This window comes from Terrapene carolina, unplaced genomic scaffold, assembly GCF_002925995.2.
Source record: "Terrapene carolina triunguis isolate 2854851 unplaced genomic scaffold, T_m_triunguis-2.0 Scaffold837, whole genome shotgun sequence".
Lineage (NCBI taxonomy): Eukaryota > Metazoa > Chordata > Testudines > Emydidae > Terrapene > Terrapene triunguis.
Window position 1 is genome coordinate 5679136 of NW_020665188.1, and position 25436 is coordinate 5704571.

The 25436-nt window shown below is 46.6% G+C and overlaps 1 protein-coding gene across 3 annotated transcripts in view; it reads left to right on the forward strand.

The window, feature by feature from the left end:
• The window catches only part of HDLBP (high density lipoprotein binding protein), an 87034-nt gene that overhangs the window by 57212 nt on the left and 4386 nt on the right, over positions 1 to 25436 (forward strand). For all 3 annotated transcript variants that reach the window (XM_024214396.3, XM_024214394.2, XM_024214397.3), the window contains exons 20-27: positions 460 to 598; positions 1788 to 1942; positions 3378 to 3482; positions 9527 to 9661; positions 13513 to 13656; positions 13944 to 14129; positions 16671 to 16787; positions 17419 to 17547. In XM_024214396.3, coding sequence (XP_024070164.1) covers positions 460 to 598; positions 1788 to 1942; positions 3378 to 3482; positions 9527 to 9661; positions 13513 to 13656; positions 13944 to 14129; positions 16671 to 16787; positions 17419 to 17547 — 1110 coding nt within the window. The remainder of the gene's footprint in view (positions 1 to 459; positions 599 to 1787; positions 1943 to 3377; positions 3483 to 9526; positions 9662 to 13512; positions 13657 to 13943; positions 14130 to 16670; positions 16788 to 17418; positions 17548 to 25436) is intronic.

The window sequence follows — 25436 nt, forward strand, 5'->3', positions numbered from 1 at the left end:
GCTCTAAAATTTTACCTTTTTTTAATGCAGTATTTTTGTACATACTTCTATATTTGTAAGTTCAACTTTCATACTAGAGATTGCATTACAGTACTCGTATTAGGTGAATTGAAATACTATTTCTTGTCTTTTTACAGTGCAAACACTTGTAATCAAAAATAAATATAAAGTGAGCACTGTACACTTAGTATTCTGTGTTGTAACTGAAATCAATATATTTGAAAATGTAGAAAACATCCGAAAATATTTAAATAAAAGGTATTCTATTAAGTGTGCTTGACAGCACTAGTCACAACCTTTTGCCTCCACCCTGCTCCCTTCCTGCCTATGACACACATGACTCTATGAACTTGCTATGATGACAAATCTTTGAGAATCGCATTTTGATCAAGTGGGAGGGAGTGCGTGACAACAGGTGTCACCTGACTAATTCACCTGCATTCTCTGTCAAACATGCAGGAAGCTCAGGTGACAATAGAGTGCACCATCCCCCAGAAGTTTCACCGCTCCATCATGGGCCCCAAAGGTTCCCGAATTCAGCAGATCACCCGCGACTATGGTGTTCAGATCAAATTCCCCGACAGGGAGGAGAACCCAGGTATGATGCTTTGAGAACTCTACTTCACTGGAAGCTGAGGCTGTAAGAGTGGCTGTTCCCTACTTCAGTGTTGCGGGGGTGCTCTGAGCTACCCAGATGGCTGGGGGTTGTGCTGCTGCTTCAGAGGGAATCCAAGTCATGCAGTTTAAGTCCCTCCCTGTAGAGGGGCGATGTGGGCAGGAGGGAGCCTTGCCAGTGGACACTGCTGCTTTGAGCTGTGCAGTCCTTAGCCTTCCTCCAAGCCTAATACTAAAACGGGCAACCATGACAGCATCTCGTTCTCAATATGGACTAGAACTGCTGTCCTTTTGCTTCTGTCTTCTTTGGCCTGGTTCTTAAAGGAGCCTAACTGCAATGGCAGGAGAGAGCTATTGTTTGGTGTACAACAAACAGCAGTAGAGGTTCTATAAACTTAGTCTTTTACCTTTTAAACTCTTCTGGAAATGGAGAACTTTTAAACAAACCACCTCTCCTTACCCCCTCCCACTCCCCCAAGTGAAAGGAGAATGGCTTGTTTGCTCCACTACATATTGCCAAGTTTGGTCTCTAATGTATACCCCACACACAGCAAGGCTCATTGATTCCTGTCTGCCTTAAGTTTAACTGCACATGTTAAATAAGGTGTGGGGGAGGGCTGAGAGAGGGGGAGATCACTTGGAGGTGGTGAACAGAGCATGAAACTAGACAACAGTCCTGACTGATGTAGAATATGCTGCTTTTAATATGAAATATTCTGGGTCTGTGCACTTCTGTGCACTGAAAGAAAAGCAACTGGGAATGTGGGTTCTCAGACAGTAATGCTGGACTATGTATAATGCTTATTACAATAATCTGCTGCTGCTGGGTAAGCAGAGGGTGCCATGCAGAAGGAGCAATAAGAGGAATTCTTTCTTGGGCTGGAGAGAGGCTGTTCTCCTATGTACAGAGCAGCGCATAATAGTGGACTCTATACAATCCAGGATGGAGCCAAGGCAGAGTTAGCACTGATGGTAGGTAACCTCTAGTACTAATGAAATGCTATTAAAATCTCACTTTCTTTATGGTGAATGTCTGTCGCCCTCCCTGTGTGCCTTGGGGTCCTGCTGTGCAAGGTGGAGGGTTGGTACGATCTCTGTGGGAGTAATACCACTTACAGAAACTCAATTCTGTACTCGCTGAGAAGATTCTTATTCTGTTTCCATGATCTCAGCCCCTGCCACAGAACCAGCCATGCAGGAGAATGGAGAGGAAAGTGGGGAAGGAAAAGAAGCTAAGGAAACTGATCCCACTTCCCCAAAGAAGTGCGACATTATCATCATTTCTGGCCGCAGAGAAAAATGTGAGGCAGCCAAAGAGGCGCTGCAGGTATGTGGTGCTGCTGGGTCTCAGCAGGACTCTCCAGGCTCTTGTAATCTGCTTGTGCCCTGCAGCAGGAGGCTCTTTTGAATTCTCTGGGCTCTGGTACCAGGTGGCCCTGCTCAAGTTGGTGTCCTCCTGGGGCATAGGTAGATTATGTAGCCTAAAGGAAAGGGGTTCCCTTTATTGCAGCTAAACTTCCTGCCATTTAATGACTTGCAGGGTGGGTGTGAATTGACCTAGCCCCTTAGGTGTTAAAGGCTCCAAGCAGTAGTGGGAGTTGCTTATGCATAAGACTTGTCCTTTCAATCCTCCCCCATAATACAAGAGCAATCAGTGTTTTCTGTATCGTTCCTCAATAAAGTCACTTCAAACCTTTTCCAGGCTGACTAGTTCCAGCCTTGGCAAGTTCTCATCATCGCTAAGGCCATGTCTCGACGGCAAAATTAAGTCGACCTAACTTAGGTTGGCATACAGCTGCCACAGTAATTACATGTCTACACTTTGCTTCTTGTGTCAGCGGTGTGTCCTCACTAGCAGTGCTTGTATCAATTGTACTGTCAGTGTGGGGCATTGTGGGACTGCTCCTGAAAGCCAGTAACTGTTGACAAAAGCACTACAGGGTCTATACTGACACTGCATTGACCTAACTATATTAACTCTGACACTCATGGAGCTGGAGCTAAGTTGGCATAGCGGGGCAATTACATTGGTGAGAGCAAAATTTAAGTATAGACACTTCCACAGTTAGGTCGACATACGCTGCCTTGAGTTATCCTAACTCTAATGGAGACCAGACCTAAGTGTTTCCATCCTTAATCTAATGACTTTCTGGGCCTTTTCAGCCTCCACTATATTTTAAGGTGAGGCTATGAAAATGAGACACTGTACTCCAGAGGAGGCACCATTGTTAATTCATAGTATCCAGTGCATTCTCATAGCTTTCACTGCTGCTGTTAGGCTTTCTTCTTGACCTACCCATGAAGACTCCCTGGTCTCTTTCCTAATCACTGGCTTTTTTTTTATCTTTTGATCAAATGTATTAAACTCTGCAGGATTCAGGAAGTGCCAGATCTTTCTTCCTTTCAGGACAGGTGTGGCTAATCTAAAGCACAGCAGGGCTGTCATTCAAAAGGCTTTGGGAGAAACTGACCTTGGATATTAGGAAAAACTTTTTCAATAGGAGGGTGGTGAAGCACTAGAATGTGTTACCTAGGGAGGTGGTGGAATCTCCTTCCTTAGAGGTTGTTACGGTCAGGCTTGACAAAGCCCTGGCTGGGATGATTTCGTTGGGGATTGGTCCTACTTTGAGCAGGGGTTTGGACTAGATGACCTCCCGAGGTCCCTTCCAACCCTGATATTCTATGATTCTATGAAACCTGGCCCTTGACTCTGCAGAGTGTTTCTGCTGGGTAAACTCTGTGCTCTTCCTCCCCCCATGTAGGCTCTGGTTCCTGTCACCACTGAGGTGGAAGTGCCCTTTGACCTTCACCGTTACATCATTGGTCAGAAAGGAAGTGGAATCCGCAAAATGATGGACGAGTTTGAAGTAAGCTGGGTTTTGTCTCCCTCCCTTCCCTGGATCCCAGAGATCCTATTGCTGTGAATGCGGGAGTGCCAGGAATATGGCCAAATCCATGGCCCCAGCAGTCACTAGTGTGCCACTGGTATGGCAGGTACTGGACAAGTAGTGTTTGTTTGATTCAGCCACTAGGAAGCGGCAATAAGAACACGAGTCTAGTATTTGATCCCTCCTCCCCTTCCCCCAGGAGTGGGAGGAATGGGCTATGCACTGAAGTTCTGAACAGAATCACTCCGAAATGTCACCATCTTTCTGTGTCAAATTTTGAAAGAGAAAGTAGTTTAGGACATAAAAGTGAAAGGTGATTGGGATAAAATATAACATGGATTTACAAAAGGTAGATCATGCCAGACCAACCTGGCCATCCTATGCCATCTTTCTGCGCAGCTGCTGGTGGCGGCACTGCCTTCAGAGCTGGGCTCCCGGCCAGCAACCACTGCTCTCTAGCTGCCGAACTCTGAAGGCAGTGCCGCCGCCAGAAGCAGTGCAGAAGTAACGGTAGCAGTATCGCAACCCCCACACAATAACCTTGTGGGGTGCCCTCCCAACTCCTTTTTAGGTCAGGACCCTATAATTACACCCCTGTGAAATGTTAAATAGCTGGAATAATGAAATTTATGATTTATTTCAAATCCAGTGACACTGAAATTGACCAAAATGGACCATGAATTTAGTAGGACCCTAGTGATGAGATTTCATACAATGGCATATGGCCTATCAGAGACTGCTACCCTGTTTCCCCGAAAATAAGACAGTGTCTTATATTAATTTTTGCTCCCAAAGATGCGCTAGGTCTTATTTTCAGGGGAGGTCTTATTTTTCCTGGAGCTTCGGGGCCTTATATTCCGGGGTGGCCTTATTATCGGGGAGGTCTTATTTTCGGGGGGATGCCTTATATTACAGCGAGAGGCAAAACTGGAAGTAGGTCTTATTTTCGGGGGATGTCTTACTTTCGGGGAAAGAAGGTAGTAGCAAAAATCCCCAGTGGCCAGAAACAGGACACTAGATGGGAAGGGCTCTGAGTTACTACAGAGAATTCTTTCTCAAGTATCTGCCTGGTGGGTCTTTCCCACATGCTCAGAGTCTAACTGATTGCTATATTTGGGGTCCAGATGGAATTTTCCCCCAGGTCAGATTGGCAGAGACCCTGTTTGTGTTCTAGTGGTTTGTTGTGTTCTCTTTTTTGCGCCTTTCTCTGCAGCCTTGGGGCATGGGTCACTTGCAGATTTAAACTAGTGTAAATGGTGGATTCTCTGTAACTTGAAGTCTTTAAACTAGAGGTGGGTAAACTACGGCAAGCGGGCCACATCTGTCCTCCAGGACGGTCCTGCCCTGCCCGTCCCTTGAGCTCCCGGCCAGGGAGGCTAGCCCCCGGTCCCTCCCTTGCTGTTCCCTCTTCCCCCTGCAGCCATGCCGCCGCATGGGCAGCGCTGCGGAGCGGCAGCATGTCTAGCTTTGGCCGGGCGGCGCAGCTGCCAGACATGCTGCTCTGAGCGGCATGGTAAGCGGGCTGGGGGGGTCCCAGAGGGCAGTCAGGGAGCAGGGTGCGGTTGGATGGGGTGGAGGTTTGGGGGGGGGCAGTTGGGACGGGGAACAGGGTGTTGTATAAGCGTGGGAGTCCGGGGGGCTGGTCAGGTGTCGGGGCAGTCGGGACTGGGAGCAGGGGGGTTGGGTGTGGGGTCCCGGGAGGGGGTGGTTGGGTGGGTCGGGGGTTCTGAGGGGGTTAGTCAGGGGGTGGGAAGTGGAAGGGGGTGGGGGCCAGGCTGTTTGAGGAGGCACAGCCTTCCCTCCCTGGCCCTCCATACAGTTTTGCAACCCCCATGTGGCCCTCGGGCCAAAAAGTTTGCCCACCCCTGCTTTAAACCATAATTTGAGGACTTCAGTAACTCAGCCAGAGGCAGGGTGGATAAAAATCAATGATTTTGTTTTTGTTTTTTAAATCAAAAATCTGGTGTTTTGTTTTGTTTTTTATTTAAATCGGATTTTTTTTTTTTTTTTTTTGATAAAATTCTTTTTGAGGAAAAAAACTGATACATTATAGTTCAAAGAGATCTCATCATGGAATAGGGATTATAAATTCTAATTCTGTAGTATGACAATATATTCATGTAATGTATAATAAAAGTTTTGTAAATGAGTTCCAATAGTTCACAGATTAGGGACCCAATCTTATGGGGTTCCAGAGGCTTCTGTATAGATTATTTAGGTTAATCTTTTTCTATCTACCCAATGGGACTCAGTGCTCAGTCTAGAAGTTACCATGAGAGATGCTTAGTTTTGCACTTCTCAAACTGTGGATTTGTCTCTCTAGAGATAACATGCTTGTTAACAGCAAAAAATGTTTTTTAAATAAATAAATAATATAGAGGTGAGAAATAACAGACCTCAACCCTATTGTCCCTCTGCAAATTTGTGTACACAGTCAATCCCTTACCTCTCTAAAAGTGCAAAGTTTCAAAAAGTTCAATGGATAGAAGATTGTTGGGGGTGGAATAGATCTGGACAAAAGGAGAAGAAGTCTGGAGATAAATGTGAGAAGGGAGGGACAGGCAGTAGAAACACAAGTGAAACTGTTTGAGCAGCATATTCCAGAAGTCTTGAGGTCTTTCTGAGTGTAGCCTTCATTGATTTGAGATCTACCATACCATTCTCTCACTAGAAGGGAAAACCTATAATGGCAGCAGGCTGTAAAAGAGACCCAGTTTGGGAATATTTTAATAAAGTTCCTCTACCTGTGGGTAAGACAGGCATGTGTGCAAAATGCAGACAGTGCAACAAAGAAATGCAAGGCCTGGTTGCCTGAATGAAACAACATCATGAGAAGTATTCCTTCTCAGGAGGAAGCTGCATTGAAGATGATGAAAGAAACATGTCTGAACATGCAGGATCTTCAGGTTGGTCAACTTTTATTTCATACTTCTTTCTTTAGGACTGCCTGTCTTCCTTCTGGACTATTCTTGAATTCTCATGTTTGAGCAAAAAATATAGTTGTTACTTTATGGTACTATCATTTTAGATGCAGTTGTGATTAAAAAATAACTGAAATAGGCAGATCTTCCTTTTACAATTTCACCTTATAAAGTAGTACTGAGTGAATGGTGAATGCAATGAGTAATACTAAATGAGCAGTATGGTAATAATAATAATTAATAATTAAATAACTTCATTGACTTATTTTGTTTAGGAGAATCCATCCTCAACATACAGGATTCTGAAGACTATCCACCTTCAAGATCACCATCGTTTTCTATAGTTTCAGAGTTATCTGCCAATGATAGTGTTTCAGTCACATCATGTATGTCACATAGCCACAGTATATCACCTGTAGCAAAAAGGGGGCAGGGGGGGAAATCTCCATCGTCCAGAAACAACCATAGATAAGTTTGTGTTAAGAACCAGCAGATTACAAAAAGAGGTAATAGATGAGAAATTTGCCCGGTTTGTTTATGCAACAAACTCTCCTTTCCATATGATTGAGAACCCACACTTCATTAACATGGTTCAGTCATTAGGTCCGGATACAGTCCATCCAACAGAGCAGACGTCACAGACAAATTGCTGGATAAAGAGTATGAAAGAGAAATTGAGCAGTGTGCAAAAGGTCTAGAGGGTGAAATTATTAACCGGAAGCTTGATGGATGGAGCAATGTCCACAATGATCCTGTTGTATGTGCTTGTGTGACAACAGAAGAAGGGAATGTCTTCCTTTCAGAAACAATTGATACATCAGGAAATGCACAGACAGCAGAATACTTACAAGAAGTAGCAGTGAAAACTGTAACAAACTAGGGGAAAAAATTCAAATGTCTAGTATGCAGCTTGGTCACAGATAATGCTGCAAATGTATCCAAGATGAGAAGAAATTTAAAAGAGTGGAGAGAGTCCCAAACTAATAAACATACAGTTGCAGTACTCATTTGATGCACTTCCTAGCCAAAGACTTCAGTGTTCCAGAAATAAAGGCTAATGTTGTTGTTGAAATCACAAAATACTTCTGTAACAACCACTTTGCAGCAGCTACTCTGAAAAAAGTGGGAGGAACCAAGCTACCTCTCCCACAAGAGGTACGATGGAACACAGTAGTGGACTGTTTTGAGCACTATATCAAGAACTGGCCTAATCTGATGACTGTTTGTTTGTGAACAAAATCGTGAAAAAATAGATGGCAGTGTCCCAGCTAAAGTTCTCAACATTGGGCTTAAGAGAAATGTTGGAACACATGCTGAGTACCCTGAAGCCTATTTCTGTAGCCTTGAACAAAATTCAGGGAAATAGCTGTTTTATTGCTGATGCTGTTGAAACGTGGAAGGAACTGAGTAAGATCTTAAAAAGAGAAATCTGCAATGGTAGAGTTAAATTACAAGCATTAAAAAAACGAATGGGACAAGCACTATCTCCAGCTCATTTTCTTGCAAATATTCTCAATACTCGGTACCTGGGTCAAACCTTAACTGCTGGAGAAGAGGAGTTGGCTATAACATGGATATCCAGCAATCATCCCTCCATAATGCCAACTATAATAAACTTCAGAGCTAAGGGTGAACCATTCAAGAAATATGTTTGCTGATGATTTAAAGAGTCACACCAGTGACTTAAGCACTTGGATTCAGAGACTGAAGTGATCTCACTTTTAACAGCAGTAGCTTCTTCTGCTGGTGTAGAAAGAATATTTTCTTCCTTTGGACTAATTCATTCCAAATTGAGAAATCGTTTGGGACCTGAAAAAGTAGGAAAGCTTGTTTTTCTTTTCCAGATTATGAACAAACAGGAAAATGAAGGTGAAGACGACTGAGTTAGCTGCAGAAGCCAATATTTTAAGTTTCTCATGTTGAGCTGGCTGACATAGTTGATTTAACTTTTTTGTTTTCTTTTAAAAAAACATTTAATTTAACTATTTTAGTTAAAAACAATTTTAACAAAAACAGACCTGATTTTAAAAAACTTGAATGTTTAACTAAATTCAAAAATGCATATGCTTGTTTTGTTAAAATATTATGTTTGCTGTTGAAGAAAAAGATCCAGAATACATAACGTTGTTTTAATTAAATAAAACAATTTAAATGTCTGGTGACTTTCTCCTCCTAATACAGCATGGCAAGAAAATCCTCCAAATATTAATGATTAACCTGTTGAATTGTCGATAGTTCACCTCCCAATGACTTCATAAATATCTGCTTCAGTTACCTTTGGTAACTGGAATAACCAAACTATCATTCATTTTCTGATATAGCTGTAAAACTAATCTGAAAAGTTTTTAAAAATAAATCACTTAAATGTATAGTGTGTACCTTCTAAAAACGAAACCTACATCTATCTGAGTTGTGAAGAATATGTATTAAGGTTATAACAACCAACAAGAATGCACTTTTATGTAGAAATCCATGATTAAATTGAGTCTTCCTGACTAGTGACTTAAACCGTGATTTAAATCAATTTGATTTTAAATCAAATCCACCCTGATTACAGGAGTGGGTGGGTGAGGTTCCGTGGCCTGCAATGTGCAGGAGGTCAGACTAGATGATCATGATGGTCCCTTCTGGCATTAAAGTCCATGAGATGCAGTTACAATTCACCTGGAATAAACTGGCACCAGTGTTTGATTTCTGCAGCCTCCTGGCTGATGCCCTGGAGGCAGGTTATTCCACATCTGCCTATTGCAGGGCTCTTCTGAAGCAACTGGTACTAGCCACTGTCAGACAGGATACTGGACTAGGTGGACTTGTGTCTTGACCCAGACTGGCCATTCCTATGTGTACTGGTAGCCACAGGGCTGTGCTGCTCAAACCTTTCCCTTTCCCAAACCTCCCTAGTTTGGTGCAAGAGCTACCACATACCAATTGCACAGTCAAGAACTAGTCACACAGTGATGAATTAAGTTTGCTTTGGTGGTGGTGGCCGTGGCAGTGATGCTGCAACCTCAGGTTCTTCCCCCAGTAGTGAAGCGGTGGCGTGTGGACTGGCTGAAGTGTGGGTCCATTGGCCCAAAGTAACCACAGGTGTTTGTCATTTAGGTGAACATACAAGTCCCTGCCCCTGAGCTTCGGTCTGATGTCATCAGTATCACTGGGCTTGCTGCAAACTTGGACCGCGCGAAGGCCGGGCTGCTGGAGCGAGTGAAGGAACTGCAGGCTGAGCAAGAAGATCGGGTAAGCCCTAGTGCCACAGCCTGCTCCCTTGTCCCTCTTGCTCCTAGGAGAACCAGCCCCCCAACCCCCACCCCAAGTGTTCTCTAGCTTTGCGTAAAGGAGTTCGTGATACACTGCTCTACAGCCAAAATGCTTCTGAAATAAATGTAGTCAAACTTTACTAATTCTGGGTCACTAAGAACGAAAATGATGCTTAAAATTGTTGATTGGCTCTAGTTTTCAAGATATGCTATTGGGTCAGTATATACGACCCTTGACTTGGGAATGGCGGAGGATAAGTGAGTTATAAAGGGAAGGGATCTCAATTTAAACCAGAAATGACTAAAATACCTCTTTGACTAGATCTATGAATAAATCTGACTGGGTTTGGACAGTACTTGCTTTTTAGGCAAAACAATGAATGATGCAATCTGAAGCTGGTATTGCGTCATACATGATATGAATTGCATCATGTTATTCCTAGAAGTCATGGATGATGCAATCATAACGAAGCTTACATCACTCTGCTGAACAAATTGCCCTATATCAGCTCTAGAAATCATACAATGTCGTGCTCTCTTATTTGTCAGTGTTTGATTTTGCAAAGGGACACATTTCTGTTTAGCCAAAGTGAGCAGAAATGCCTCGTACTTGTGTGAACGGTGCAGATAACTTCTGCTATGTTTGTGGTGAAGTGACTTTTGCATCACAAAAGTGCAGTATAACCACTATGGTTAAGAAAGCCTATCACCTTTATTTTGGCTGCAAAATTGGAGATCAGGACAAGAGGTGGGCCCCACACATATGCTGCAACACTTGTGCAACAAATCTTCGCCAGTGGTTGAACAGGAAAAGGAAATCTATGCCTTTTGCAGTGCCAATGATTTGGAGAGAGCCAACAGATCATACCAGCAATTGTTACTTCTGCATGGTGCCTCCAGTTGGGAAAGGCGTGTCAAAGAAGAAAAAGTGGACTGTGCATTATCCAAACATTCCATCAGGTATACGCCCAGTACCCACGGAGAAGGACTGCCGGTTCCTGATGCACCAGAATCATTCTCACTTGAGTCAGACGAGGAAGAGGATGAAACTTCTGGTCCTGAACCATCAATGTCACAGGACCCACATTTTCTCCCATCCTCCTCCTCTGAACCACACCTCATAACACAAGGTGAACTGAATGACCTTGTCAGGGATTTGGAACTACCCAAGAGTAAGGCAGAGCTGTTGGGCTCCAGACTACTGCAGTGGTTTCCATGTTCCGTGACCGTCAAAAGGATCTTGTCCCATTCTTCTTCATGGAAGGTGATCTTGTAGCCTGCAACAACATCGATGGTGTGATGGCAGCCCTCAACATCGTTCACGATCCAGATGAGTGGAGACTGTTCATTGATTCATCGAAGACGAGTCTTAAAGCTGTTTTACTGCATAATGGCAATGTTTTGCCATCAATTCCAGTTGGTCATGCAGTCCATATGAAGGAAACCTGTGACAACATGAAACAACTTTTGAGGTGCATGAACTATGACCAACATCAGTGGCAGCTTTGTGACGATTTGAAGGTTGTTGCTCTCTTGCTTGGTCTGCAGACTGGATACACAAAGTACTGCTGTTTTCTCTGCGAATGGGATAGTCGTGCAAGAGATTCCCACTACATCAAGAAAGATTGGCCACTCCGACAGTCATTGGAGCCTGGGAGGAAAAGTGTTCAGCATCCACCACTTGTTGAATCAAGGAAGATTTTGTTACCACCCTTACACATCAAGCTGGGTCTGATGAAGAACTCTGTCAAGGCTATTGACAAAACACAAGCAGCTTTCAAGTACCTCCGTGGAAAATTTCCAAGGTTAAGTGAAGCTAAGATAAAGGAAGGTGTCTTTGTTGGTCCTCAGATTCGTGAACTTCTTTGAGATGATGCATTTGACCATGCACTGCGTGGCAAGGAAAAGACGGCATGGAAAGCCTTCCAGTTAGTGGCAATAAATTTTCTCGGAAACAACAAGGTAGACAACTACAGGTTGTTGATGGAAAACCTCCTCAAGGCATACAAAAGCCTTGGTTGCAACATGTCACTAAAGATACATTTTTTGCACTCTCATCTAGATTTTTTTCCCACCGAACTGCAGAGCAGTGAGCGACGAGCACGGCGAGCGATTTCACCAGGACATTGCAACAATGGAGAAACGCTATCAGGGCAAATGGAGCCCATCAATGCTTGCAGACTACTGCTGGACAGTGACAAGAGATGCTCCATTTAATGAATACAAGAGACAAGCCAAGAAGCGCCGAGTAGACTCTGAATAGGACTAAACTATGTACGTAATAGTTTTTTGCCTTTTTGTTTCATAATAAATTTTATTTATATAACCCTTTTGCTGATTTTTAAAGTGTTACATAAACAGGACAGGTGAAATATTATCCTGTAAAGCAACCATAAACACATGAAAAGACCTGGGTTTACAATTTATGATTAAAACTCTATCTACACAATATACATAGACCTAAAATGTAAAAACTTAAATATCTTAAACATTAGCCAATCAGTTGTTTTAATTGTCATATTTGAATTCCGCACATCAAAATACATAATAAATAGCACATTTTATCTCTGAAGCAGACGACTTCTCAAAAATTGTAGACCAGTGGATATCAGAGGATGTATAGAGGCAGAATGCACCCTTGTAAATAGTGTGTATTTGGCCTGACATCTGAGCTTTTAGGGTAGGCACATGAGATCAGCCTTTCAGACCCCTCTCTGCTGCTGCTGACAGCTGGGCGCCGCCCTCTGAACCTGGGCAGTAAGGTGAAAATGATCTGTGGCCTCCAGAACAACATTCACCTAGCTGGCAGAGAAGTGGAAGCTCGTACGGATTGGGCTCTGCAGCACTATTGGAGGCAGCTTCCTTGGCCTAGGATAAGGAATTTAGAGTTACAAAGGCTTGTTTGCTTCTGCCTCAAGTGAACTTGAAGGCTGAGTTACAAGCTCCTGTAACCCAAGTTGTTGCACTGTAACCAGGGCAGTTACAGCCCCGTTAGCTACTAACCTGATGGTAAGAGGCCACTCCACTTTGTGTGTTACTCAAATGTAACTTTAATTAAAAAGATCAAGTGGATTCTAAATATCCCAGCTGTTTAGTGTGAGCTGATGAAAAGGTAGTGATCGGGCTGTCCAGTTTTTTATCCTAGTTTAAACAAATAGGCGTGGCATTTGGAATGGGGCAATCTTTCTGCAGTGAAACCAGGCATACAGTAACTGGTTTGGCCAGTGGCTTGTCTCAGCACTCCTCCATCTGACCTGGAAGTGGAATCTGCTGTGTAGACAACGGGTGAAATCTTGGCCAATTGAAGTAATCTGGGGAGTTTTGCTATCGGCTTCAGTGGAACCAGGATTTGACCCAATAGCTTTTAATCATCGCTCTATGAGGAATGCTTCTGAGTCCCATTCTCTACCTTCACGTGAAGTGTGGTAGTTTGGCCATCCTCCCTGGCTCTGCTCTGTAGTGTTCCCTCTCTACAGTCCCCAGGACAGAACAACGAGGAGCTGTCATGAGCAGGGAGCTATGGGTAAATGAGCAGAGGCTCAGCAGAAGCACAGGCCGGTGGCAGACGTGCACACAGCTACTTTGGCTCTGCAATCATGTAAATATGTTCAGGTAGTGCCACCCAGAGCAGCCACTGTGGGACAACCTGGGGCATGTCACAGGAAAGCAAAAACACCCCCAGAATCTACCTAAATGTGTGGTGTCCCCTTACAGACGGGATACTTGAGAGATGGAGGTAGAAGTTTGACATAGACAGGAATGGATTTAATTGGCCAAACCTTGGTGTATACTCTGCTATAGCGCTCGAGAGGGTCTCCCTTCTCATTACAGGCCTTGCGAAGCTTCAAGCTGACTGTCACTGTGGACCCCAAATACCACCCTAAAATTATTGGAAGGAAGGGGGCAGTGATCACCCAGATCCGCACGGAGCATGAGGTCAACATCCAGTTTCCGGATAAGGATGATGAAAATCAGGTGAGGACTGGAGGGGGATAAAGCCTTCTGGGGCACAATAGAGACTCTGGGCTCTGAGTAGAGCACACATGACATTTCCAGCAGCTGCTCACTGCAAAATGCTGATCAAAGAAAAAAACATCCCAAGCCTGTCCCAGGCAGGCCAGTCTGACACTACACTTGGTTTCCAGCCCAGAGTCTCCTGTAGTATTGCCTTCCAGTCAGACTTCTCCCTAAGAGGTCCAGGATGGGTTTGGTCCATGGTCCAGGAGGCCCATTCTAACTTCCTCCCCAATCTGCTTTCCTAGTCCCAGGATCAGATCACCATAACTGGCTATGAAAAGAACACCGAGGCAGCCCGAGACGCCATCATGAAGATTGTGGGCGAGCTGGAGCAGATGGTCTCTGAGGATGTGATGCTGGACCATCGTGTTCATGCCCGCATCATTGGAGCACGGGGCAAAGCCATCCGCAAAATCATGGATGAGTTCAAGGTGGGCACAGAGTATGCTGGATCCATTGCAGGGGCTGCTGTACAATGGTTGGGGTAACTTGAACTATTACAAACCCAGGACTTTGGGGCTCTTAATGCCCATGCTTTCTGCCCTCTGCACAAATCCTGACCTGGGCTGCAAAGGCTGGAAGGATGATAGTGCTGATGTGTTACAGGGAATCTCTCTCTGGGCTTGACTGGGACGGAGATGGCTGCACACAGGAGTCAGGTGATGGGAGGCAAGGCCCCAGTCTGTCTAGCTGCACAGGCCTTGCTCTCTTCCTGTGCTTACTCTAGTCTGAGCCAGGGCTGCATGCCAGGGCGTAGATGGACCTGTGGCTCCTTCATAGACTCCAGGCAGCAGAGTTGATTGGACACCACAACTGGGAATGGGTTGAAGCAGCCTGCTCTTCTCCCTTCTGTGCCCTCCCCCCACCTTGAGCAAAATGGGATCTCTGGAAATGGTGACCCAGGGTTTCTGAGTCCCAGTTGGTTTCTGGAGCTCTTCCCAGGGTGGGACACATGACTTCAGTGTTCCATACACTGGCTGAGAGAGAACTCCATTGAGCCCTTAGGCTGTGTCTGCACTCCAGTTGAACACCAGCGGCTGGCCCGTCAGCTGGCTGGGGCTACAGAGCTGTTTAACTGCAGGGTAGATGCTCAGGTTTGTGGGCCCTGGCTCCAGCCTGAGCCCAAACAGCTACATTGCAATTGTATAGCCCTGCAGCCTGAACCCCGGTCGGCTGACGTGGGCCAGCTGCAGGTGGTCAGTTGCAGTGTTAGATGTATCCTTGAGTGTCTGTGGCCTGGGTGGATTTAATCTGGCAGACCTGCTTCTGTGTGATCCCTCTGTGCTGTTCCCAGGGCTAAGCCACAACTGTTCTTCAGGTGCCTCTGCCAGTGGCACCTGTCCATCACAATCACAATGGTCTGATCACTTCACACTTTCAGACCTGAGCTGAATGGCTTCTCCCAGTAAGAGGGAATGGCTTTATCTGCTGCCCTGTCACTGATTATGGAGCCGGGGTGGCAGAAGCTTCCTAAAAGTGTCAGGGGGGCCCAATGGTGCCCGAACTGAGGCCTGCCTCTATCCCCAAGGCCCTGATCTCACACTGTCTCTTCCCCTGAGGCCCCACCCCCTGCTCTCACTCCTCTTTCTCCCCCACCACGCCCACCCTTATGGCTTTTAAAATTGATGGGGCCATGGCCTCCTGGTACCCCTGCTTGGAGCCCATGAAGAACCTGTGCTATAATTTAGGCACCTCTCTGAGGGGCGTTTGACATTCCCAGAGCCCTGGGTACTCAGCTCTGCGAGACTACTAGGGAATCTGGCAGCTTTTGATAAACAAAAATCCAAAGTCCCATACGCTCTGTATCGAATTTGCTGTTGGATTCAGTGTTTGTGGTGCCCTTACATCTTTAACACTTTCAGTGGGTTCAGATTTTCCTATTGAAAACACAGCTGCTTTATGGAAGCTGTTTGTGACCGGGGGAGCTGAGTAGGGGGCAGCTTGGGTTTTTGGGTCCCTCGCGGTGCGTGGGAGACACTTCTGTTCTAGCCAGCTTCACTGTAATATTGGATTACCTTCCAGCAGTGCCCAAAGCAACAGGCCACACACCTGTCTCAGGCTGGATTAGGATTGTTTGGGCTCTTGGAAGAAAGGCCTTAGTGGTGTCTGTCTCTTGAAATGATCAGCAGTGAAATAATGAACATCATTGACACTGCATTTGTCTTTTAGCTTTGCCATGAACAACCCACTGATAGCCCTGGGGAGAGCTCAGACCTCTGAGTCTGTGCCAGGCTGCAGACCTGCACTTCCCTTCTGTCTCTCAGAAATTGGGAAGGCTGGAAAGCTCTTTGAAGAGGAAATTGTGGCATCTTGAGCACCACTCTGTCCCTGGGGCTTTAGTGTGTCTAAAACAAGCTGAGAGCTGCTGGCGACTCCTGGAAGCTCACTAGAACCCTCTGGTTTTTGCCAGCAGTCCAGTGTCGCGAGGCGGCACTAGCGGTGGTTTGACAGAGGAGGTGATAGCTGAGAATGTAGTGGTTAGAACTCCCACCATTATAGCGACTGGTAAAGCATGGCAGGTTGTAAAGGCAGTGGGAGCAATTGCCAGCATTCTGGCTGCCAGAGATCTAAGCGCTCTGCAGAAGTGGGTACTCTGCCCGGGGCAGGTGCTGGTGGTAGGGCAGCTCAGCCCTGCTGGGCTCTGGGCTGCACAACACTACAAAGCTGTGGGGTGCTGAGTGAATGGCAGCAGTGGCTGGAGAAGGGTCAGATCCCCCTGCTCCCAAGCTGAACAGACTCCATTCTGCTGGGAATGAGGCTTCCTGCTGTGTATGGGCTCCAGCTCAGCGCTCCTTTGTATTGGAAACCAAACACTCCCCACCGGGGGTTGGTATGGTCCAGTGCAAACGAGCCCTCTGACTGTGAGCGCCTGTGGGTCATCACTGCAGCCTAGCCATGGACCTCCAGAATGATGAGCCAGCTGAGAGGGGCCAGTGCACATCTAAAACCCTCTGCTGTGCCTTCCATTCCAGGTGGATATCCGCTTCCCCCAGAGCGGCGCGTCTGACCCCAACTGTGTGACTGTGACCGGGCTCCCTGATAACGTGGAGGAAGCAATAGATCATATCCTGAACTTGGAGGAGGAATATGTGAGTAGTGGAGGAGGCAGGGACGTGAAGGCCAGAAGAATGGCTCTTGTCTGTAAGCATAAACAGCCCACTTAACTTCCTTGTTAGTGGAGAGTATAGGCCTAAAAACTACAAGTCCCTGCTGTGTGTGCGCAGGGAGCTCAGCGAGCAGCTGTGGAAACTTATGGGACATCTCTAATACGGGCATACTGCTGCATGATAATCACTGAATGTCCAGCTCTGTCTGGCTCCTGCCACTTGTGGGCAGAGGAAGCTAGCGTTTTCCTCCTCCCATCCGTCTCTCTCGCACTGTGCTCATGGCAGTTTCAGCTGTTCTGTGCAACTGTCCCTAGAAGTTAGAGCCCCGAGGAGGTGTTGGCTCGTGAAGCAGTGTCAAGGCAGCCTATGTGGCCACTGCCCCGTGCCACTGAAGTGAGGGGAGGGGGGTTAAATGAGTGATTAGAGCAGCTGGTCAGATGGATGTCGTCTGCCTATCTAAGGGGTGCAACAAGCTAGTCTTAGGCAGCTGCTATTGGCAGCAATTGCTGTTTGACGCTGTGGGGGAGGGGAGACTCCATTGACCAAGTAGGGAACACAAGGAACATCACCATACAAAGAGAACCTCTCTCCCTGTGCTGCCCTCTGTCTGCAGCTGGCTGATGTGGTGGACAATGAGGCGATGCAGGTGTACATGAAACCCTCCGCGCATGAGGAGTCCAAGGCCCCATCCAAGGGATTTGTGGTGAGAGATGCCCCCTGGGCAGCTGGCAACAATGAGAAGGTGAGTGCTGCTTCTGCTATTGCACCTCCAGAGGTTCCTCTTCCTAGAGACTGTTCCTGTGCTATGCACTCCGCATGGCCAGGATGTGAACAGGAGGGTCATCTCACTGTTCATTGTGGGACCTTTGAGGGAGCAATGCCTGTTCTTCTTTGAGTGCTTGCTCATGTCGATTCCATGCTAGGTGTGTGCGCGTCCATGTGCACAGATATTGGAATTTTTTGCCTTAGTTGTATCTGTAGGGCCGGCTGTGGTGCCCTCTGGAGTGCCACGCTCATGTGCTGGTATATGAAGAGTCACCGCCTTACGACCTCAGTTCCTTCTTACTGCCCCTGACAGTTGGTCAGAGCAACTTCCCCTTGCCTTGCAAGTGGATAATGGGTTTTCCCCAGCACCTATTGTCTGTTTTCTTTGTATATAGTTGTTTACAGTAGTTAGTAATTAGGTGTTAAGTTGTAAGGGTTGGTTTTAGTAAATTAGTCTCAGCAGGGATTTTGCCCTGGCCGGTCATAGAATCATAGAATATCAGGGTTGGAAGGGACCTCAGGAGGTCATCTAGTCCAGCCCCCTGCTCAAAGCAGGACCAATCCCCAACTAAATCATCCCAGCCAGGGCTTTGTCAAGCCTGACCTTAAAACCTTTAAGGAAGGAGATTCCACCACCTCCGTAGGTAACCCATTCCAGTGCTTCACCACCCTCCTAGTGAAAAAGCTTTTCCTAATATCCAACCTAAACCTCCCCCACTGCAACTTGAGACCATTACTCCTTGTTCTGTCCCAGGGTTTCAAGCCTTGTTCAGCCTACAATAGGCCTGTGCGTGTTAGCGACCCTCATAGCACTTCAGGCAGCGGCTTGGGAGAGTCGCACATGAAGGACAAGTATCAAATTTGCAAGAACTTTTGACCCAGAACTCAAAAGAAGCGGGGAAATTCGTCTAAGGGCCCTTCTTATGGAGGCTGCACTTCATCCGGCGTTAGAGCCTTCCTGCTCCAACTCTACGCCTAGCACCGTGGCATCGGTGAAGAGCGTTCTGCCCGGCCCCGCTCCCCTTTGCCGGTGTCCAAGAAGCACCTGAAAAAGCGAGGCTCCCCGGCATCAAGCAAGGAGAGACAGGGCTGTCTGCCCACTCCGGAGCCTCAAGGGGGTACCTCTCAGGCTGTAGCCCCCAGGACCCCCCCACCCAGGGATCCCACTCCTGGGAGCAGTAGGGACCCTGGCACCTGGTTGTACCTTCAACGTCTGAGGCCCTCCAGGCAGCTAGGGACCAGAGAGCCCTTCTGGCGTATTGGAGGTGGCTAAGGGCAAGCCAGCTATGAGACCACCTCAGAGGGCAGTTGAACACCATCCCTCCCCGGAGCAGAGGCAAAGTTCCACTACTGAGGCCCCTGACTCGGCAACCTAGATCTCCGGTCAGATGGCCCAGGTCGCCATCACCGCGGTCCTGGTCTCCACCGGCGCAGAAGACCTGCAGTGAGGCATCGGTCTCCGTACACCCAGCACCGATCGTCCTTTCACCAGCCGATGTCCCGGTGCAGGTCTCTGCTGGTATGGGACATCTCACCTTCCTGGCACTGGTCTCCATGCCCCCGCCACCAGTCCTCAGAGAGGGACCGATCACCTTACTTGAGGCACCGTTCCCTGGCGCCTACGGTCAGCCACCAGACGCAAGCATCTACAGTCCCGCCTTGGTCACTGGAAGGGGACTCGTCTAGGTCAGAGTGGGACTTTAGCCCCTTGCCGTGGCAGCAGCAAATCTTGTGGGCACCGGGGTCCATCTCTGCTCCCACAGTGCCGGCATGGTAGCAGGGTCAGTGGCCAGTCCTATTGGAATGCGTGGGGCATGCTGGTGATGCTGATGTCCTTCTCGTACCATTCCTCCCCTCCTGCTTCAGAGAAGCAACCCCCTGCAACGACTGTACCAGACTCCGTGTGCGGCGCGGACTCCAATGCTGGGGTAGAGAAGCAGGTGCCCACTCCAAGGGAGCCGTCCCCTACAGGGGATAATGCCCCAGGCCCTCCCTCAGTGGTGCAGTCATCGTCAGATGAGGCAGTAGCATGGCCCTTGCATGTCAGTCCCCGCGAGGACTTTAAAGAGCACAAAGCCCTGCTTAGAAGGGTGGCTTCGAACTTGGGCTTGGAAGTGGAGGAACTGGCGGAGCAGTTGGGCAACTTGTTCAACATTCTAACAGAAGCAGCCCCATCACGGATCACACTGCTGGTACATGAGAGGAATTTGAAGATAGCCAAGGCCCTGTGGCAAATCCCGTCTTTTATCCTGCGCACCTCCAAGTGGGCAGAAAAGAAATAGTGTCCCCGCTAATACGTTCAAATATTTGTATACCCATCCACCCCCAGGGACATAATCATATCTGCGGCCAATGAAAGGGACAGGCAAGGGCAAGTGAGTTCTACGTAGAAAAACAAAGATGCCTGGAGGCTGGATCTTTCCAGAAGAAAAGTTTTTATTCTATGGCCAGCTTTCAGTTCAGAGTATCAAACCACCACTCTTTGTTGGGGAGATGCAATCCCACAAGTTAAAATTGTCTCAAGAAGTTCTGACTCCCTGCCTCAGGAGTTTGCTACCATCCTGGAGGAAGGTACCGCAGTGGCGAGGGGCTCTCTACAGATGGCCTGGGATGCGGCCAATTCCTGGCTTCAATCCTTGGGTCTGTCCTAGGAGATGCAGTCCTCCATCCAGGACCTTCCCTTCGAAGGCAATGGGCTCTTTTCAGAGCAAACGGATGCGAGGCTGCATGGACTCGAGGATTCTCGAGCCACTCTCTGTGGCGTATGCAGGCCTAGCGAGCGAACGGCGAGAAAGCAATTCCAGCCACCTCCTACGCTTTGGCCTCCCCGGCAAGGCTGTTTTAGGAGAAGAGAGACAGAGGGTTCAGTCATCGTCTCCCCTCCACCTCCCATTCGCCCACTCAGCCTGGCCCAGCAAAATACTGGGGGGGGGTCATAAGCACTCATTTTGAGGGTTCACCCAAGGATGACACTGCAGTTAGTTCTCAGGATCCACTTTCCTACTCCTTCCTCAACCGCCTGTGTTGCTTCCAGTCAGCATGGTCGCAAGTAACTTCAGACCATTAGGTGCTCAGTATATCTCTGGGCTACACCCTGCAATTCTCCTGGTGGCAATAATGTCAGCCTGTAGGGTCTCTGAGATTAGGGTGCTTATCTCAGAACCACCCTATATGGTATTCTACAAGGTCCAGCTGTGGCAGCACCAAGCTATCCTGCCCAAAGTAGTTTTACAATTTCATACCAACCAAGACATATACTTACCAGTCTTCTTTCCAAAACCTCATAAATCAGATGAGGACCATAGATTACATTCTCTGGACATCAGGAGGGCACTAGCCTTTTACATAGAAAGGGAAAGGAAAGGATACGGGATGGGTTGCGGAGGATTGCAAGGGTGACTAGGAATCGAGAGGACTTGCAGCCAGAGGGAACAGAGGATAGACCAGAGAATCGCACAGTCACCAGGAAAAGGCAGGTCTACGTGATTGGAGACTCCTTACTGAGAAGAATAGACAGGCCTGTTACCAGAGCTGATCCAGAGAACAGAAGGGTGTGCTGTCTGCCGGGTGCTAAGATACGGGATGTGGACTCTTTGAAAACTCATGGCAATCGGGGAAGGTCCCGGATGACTGGAAAAAGGCTAATGTAGTGCCCATCTTAAAAAAAGGGAAGGAGGATCCGGGGAACTACAGGCCAGTCAGCCTCACCTCAGTCCATGAAAATATCGTGGAGCAGGTCCTCAAGGAATCAATTATGAAACACTTAGAGGAGAGGAAAGTGATCAGGAACAGTCAGCATGGATTCACCAAGGGGAAGTCGTGCCTGACTAACCTAATTGCCTTCTATGATGAGATAATTGGCTCTGTGGATATGCGGAAAGCGGTGGATGTGATATATCTTGACGTTAGCAAAGCTTTTGATACGGTCTCCCACAGTATTCTTGCCGGCAAGTTAAAGTATGGGCTGGATGAATGGACTGTAAGGTGGATAGAAAGCTGGCTAGATCGTCGGGCTCAACGGGTAGTGATCAATGGCTCCATGTCTAGTTGGCAGCCGGTTTCAAGCGGAGTGCCCCAAGGGTCGGTCCTGGGGCCGGTTTTGTTTAATATCTTTATTAATGATCAACAGAGGGTCCTGTGGCACCTTTAAGACTAACAGAAGTGTTGGAGCATAAGCTTTTGTGGGTGAATGCCCACTTCATCAGACGCAAGTAATGGAAATTTCCAGAGGCAGGTATAAATCAGTATGGAGATAACGAGGTTAGTTCAATCAGGGAGGGTGAGGTGGTTGGACTAGATGACCTCCTGAGGTCCCTTCCAACTCTGATATTCTATGATTCTATGACCTGAGGCTGAAGAGGATCCTAACAGGAGCGGGAAAGAATCCACTGATTGCCCTTCATGTGGGAACGAATGATACGGCTAGATTCTTGCTGGAACGTATCAAGGGAGACTATGCCAGGCTGTGGAAGATGCTTAAGGAAATAGAGGCTCAGGTGATCTTCAGTGGGTTTCTGCCTGTTCCTAGAGAAGGGCAACAAAGGTGTGACAAGATTATGACGATCAACAGATGGCTCAGGCAGTGGTGCTATAAGGAGGGCTTTGGGATGTATGGCCACTGGGAGGCATTCATGGACAGAGGACTGTTCTCTTGGGATGGACTTCACCTGAGTAGGGAGGGAAATAGACTTCTAGGAATTGGGGGGAGATGTCCAGGTAATCTCCACGCCGGATTTTAACATTGAGAGGGAAGAAAACAAAGTAAGAAAGGATACAGCCGTGGGTAGGAGAATGGACATAAGGAGGAAGGGTAGTGTAGATACTAGTCTAATAGGTGATACTGGAGGTAGAATGTCTGGGCCTAATCAGGTAAAGAATGTGAGCAAAGCCAAACAGCAAGAATTAAGATGTTTATACACCAATGCGAGGAGCCTAGGTAACAAAATGGAGCAACTAGAGTTACTGGTGCAGGAAGTGAAACCGGATATTATAGGGATAACAGAAACATGGTGGAATAGTAGTCATGACTGGAGCACAGGTATTGAAGGGTATGTGCTGTTTAGGAAAGACATACAATGCTACTCCACCACCTTTGCCTTTATTTCTATCGATGAGGTAGAATGTAAAGAAATAAGGAATGGAATGGATAAGACAGTCTGTCTGGGCAAAAATTACATTGGGGAAGAAAGCTACTAGAGCCTCCCCTGAGAGTGCGCTTGGGGTGTGCTATAGACCACCGGGATCTGATTTGGATATGGATAGAAACCTTTTAAATGTTTTTAATGAAGTAAATACTAATGGGAGTTGTGAGATTATGGGAGACTTTAACTTCCCAGATATAGACTGGAGAACAAGTGCTAGTAATAATAATAGGGCTCAGATTTTCTTAGATGCGATAGCTGATGGATTCCTTCACCAAGTAGTTGCTGAACCAACAAGAGGGGATGCCATTTTAGATTTGGTTTTGGTGAGTAGTGAGGACCTCATAGAAGAAATGGTTGTAGAAGACAACCTTGGTTCGAGTGATCATGAGCTCATTCAGTTTAAACTAAATGGAAGGATAAACAAAAATAGATCTGTGACTAGGGCTTTTGATTTCAAAAGGGCTAACTTTAAAAAATTAAGGAAATTAGTTAGGGAAGTGGATTGGACTGAAGAACTTGGGGATGAGGAAGCCTAGAATTACTTCAAATCAAAGTTGCAGAAACTATCAGAAGCCTGCATCTCAAGAAAGGGGAAAAAATTCGTAGGCAGGAGTTGTAGACCAAGCTGGATGAGCAAGCATCTCAGAGAGGTGATTAAGGAAAAGCAGCTACAAGGAGTGGAAGATGGGAGTGATCAGCAAGGAAAGCTACCTTATTGAGGTCAGAACATGTAGGGATAAAGTGAGAAGGCCAAAAGCCATATAGAGTTGGACCTTGCAAAGGGAATTAAAACCAATAGTAAAAGTTTTTTATAGCTATATAAATAAGAAGAAAACAAAGAAAGACGTGGGACCGCTAAACACTGAGGACGGAGTGGAGGTTAAGGATAATCTAGGCATGGCCCAATATCTAAACACATACTTTGCCTCAGTCTTTAATGAGGAGCTTAGGGGTAATGGTAGGATGACAAATGGGAATGAGGATATGCAAATAGATATTACCACATCCGAGGTAGAAGCCAAACTCGAACAGCTTAATGGGACTAAATCGGGGGCCCAGATAATCTTCATCGAAGAATATTAAAGGAGCTGGCACATGAAATTGCAAGCCCATTAGCAAGAATTTTTAATGAATCTGTAAACTCAGGGGTTGTACCATATGACTGGAGAATTGCTAACATAGTTCCTATCTTTAAGAAAGGGGGGAAAAGTGATCCGGGCAACTACAGGCCTGTTAGTTTGACATCTGTAGTATGCAAGGTCTTGGAAAAAAATTTGAAGGAGAAAGTAGTTAAGGACATTGAGGTTGATGGTAATTGGGACAAATTACAACATGGTTTTACAAAGGGTAGATCGTGCCAAACCAACTTGATCTCCTTCTTTGAGAAGGTAACAGATTTTTTTTAGACAAAGGAAACGCAGTGGATCTAATTTACCTCTGTTTCAGTAAGGCATTTGATACAGTTCCACGTGGGGAGTTATTAGGTAAATTGGAAAAGATGGAGATCAATATGAAAATTGAAAGGTGGATAAGGAACTGCTTAAAGGGGAGACTACAATGGGTTATACTGAAAGGTGAACTATCAGGCTGGAGGGAGTTTACTAGTGGAGTTCCTCAGGGATCGGTTTTGGGACCAATCTTATTTAATCTTTTTATTCCTGACCTTGGGACAAAAAGTGGGAATGTGCTAATAAAGTTTGCGGATGACACAAAGCTGGGAGGTATTGCCAATACAGAGAAGAACTGGGATATCATACAGGAAGATCTGGATGACCTTGTAAACTGGACTAATAGGATGAAATTTAATACTGAAAAGTGCAAGGTTATGCATTTAGGGATTAATAACAAGAATTATTGTTATAAGCTGGGGACGCATCAGTTGGAAGTAACGGAGGAGAAGGACCTCGGAGTATTGGTTGATCATAGGGTGACTATGAGCTGCCAATGTGATATGGCCGTGAAAAAAGCTAATGCGGTCTTGGGATGCATCAGGCGAGGTATTTCCAGTAGAGATAAGGAGGTGTTAGTACCGTTCTACAAGGCACTGGTGAGACCTCATCTGGAATACTGTGTGCAGTTCTGGTCTCCCATGTTTAAGAAGGATGAATTCAAACTGGAACAGGTACAGAGAAGGGCTACCAGGATGATCCGAGGAATGGAAAACCTGTCTTATGATAGGAGACTCAAAGAGCTTGGCTTGTTTAGCCTAACCAACAGAAGGCTGAGGGGAGATATGATTGCTCTCTACAAATATATCAGAGGAATAAATACCAGGGAGGGAGAGGAATTATTTAAGCTCAGTACCAATGTGGACACAAGAACAAATGGATATAAACTGGCCATCAGGAAGTTTAGACTTGAAATTTAGATGAAGGTTTCTAACCATCAGAGGAGTGAAGTTCTGGAACAGCCTTCCAGGGGTAGTAGTGGGGGCAAAAGATATATCTGGCTTCAAGACTAAGCTTGATAAGTTTATGGAAGGGATACGATGGGATATCAATTAATTGCCAAAATTAGGCTCTTTGACTATTAGCGGTAAATATGCCTAATGGCTTGTGATGAGATGTTAGATGGGGTGGGATCTGAGTTACTACAGAGAATTCTTTCCTGGGTGTCTGGCTGGTGAGTCTTGCCCATATTTGGGGTTGGGAAAGAATTTTCCTCCAGGGCAGATTGGCAGAGGCCCTGGGGTTTTTTCGCCTTCCTCTGCAGCGTGGGGCAC